Below are 730 nucleotides of genomic sequence, written 5' to 3' on the forward strand. Positions count from 1 at the left end.
TACTGATAATGTCTCTACAGCAGCAAGCATAATTAAAAAATATATTATTTAAAAACTCATCTACCTGAAGTCTTCCAATAGACGGCTTCGACCTGATGGTTTTGAATCTAATGTTATAGAAGATCCACCAAGAGACGATGTGCTTCCTCTAACTCCCATCTTGTTGAACAACGAACTCGATGCGTTTGGATTGGCCGCAGTATTGAACATAGTTCCATTTGCAGCCAGACCTCCCATTGCATAATCTTAAATGAAAATTTAAGACATTATTAGTCTATGATTAAATATTTTACAATTGGCATCTATATTTTTTACCACTAGCTCTAAATTTAGACATGGTTTCAGCACCAGGTGCAGCGTTCATCAAGCTTCGGTTGGCATTGTTGGCTGCTGAACTCATCAGTCCCAGCTGTAAATTGGACGCTGATCCCATTGTTGGCGGTGGCGTTAGTGAACCAGATGCCAAGCCGAGAGGACTCTGTGAAGCTGTTAAGAAAACAATTCATGATATTAAATAAGAATACTATTTCGTTAACACGGTTCACTTACCAAGTGCTCCGTACTGAGGCCACTTGGGAGGACGAGCATAGTCCATGGACGGCGAAAAAGCGGACGTATTGCGATCAAATGAATCACGCCTTCCAGCATTGCCAGAACTCAATCCAAGACTGGCGTTGACATCATGCATTCCTGCTAAGAGAAATAATATTCTATTAATCAAAAAATATAA

General features: G+C 40.1%; 1 protein-coding gene across 1 annotated transcript; it reads right to left on the reverse strand.

Moving 5' to 3' along the window:
• Positions 1-44: 44 nt before the first annotated feature.
• Positions 45-717, reverse strand: LOC126910183 (pumilio homolog 2-like). The gene is made up of 3 exons (XM_050692555.1): positions 550-717; positions 316-486; positions 45-245 (listed from the first exon to the last, which is right to left on the reverse strand). The coding sequence occupies exons 1-3, from the start codon at positions 686-688 to the stop codon at positions 61-63; spliced, it is 495 nt and encodes a 164-aa protein (XP_050548512.1). The 5' UTR covers positions 689-717; the 3' UTR covers positions 45-60.
• Positions 718-730: the final 13 nt, after the last annotated feature.

The sequence above is a fragment of the Daktulosphaira vitifoliae genome, unplaced genomic scaffold (assembly GCF_025091365.1).
Source record: "Daktulosphaira vitifoliae isolate Bord-2020 unplaced genomic scaffold, ASM2509136v1 Scaffold_6068, whole genome shotgun sequence".
In the NCBI taxonomy this organism is placed as follows: domain Eukaryota; kingdom Metazoa; phylum Arthropoda; class Insecta; order Hemiptera; family Phylloxeridae; genus Daktulosphaira; species Daktulosphaira vitifoliae.

Bases quoted from the DNA above. Each gene is read 5' to 3' on its own strand.
- LOC126910183 (XM_050692555.1), bottom strand. From the start codon at position 688: ATGCATGATGTCAACGCCAGTCTTGGATTGAGTTCTGGCAATGCTGGA. The intron at 487-549 runs GTAAGTGAACCG...TTTTCTTAACAG, and splicing joins GCCTCAGTACGGAGCACTTG to CTTCACAGAGTCCTCTCGGC. The intron at 246-315 runs GTAAAAAATATA...TTTTCATTTAAG, and splicing joins GTCTAAATTTAGAGCTAGTG to ATTATGCAATGGGAGGTCTG.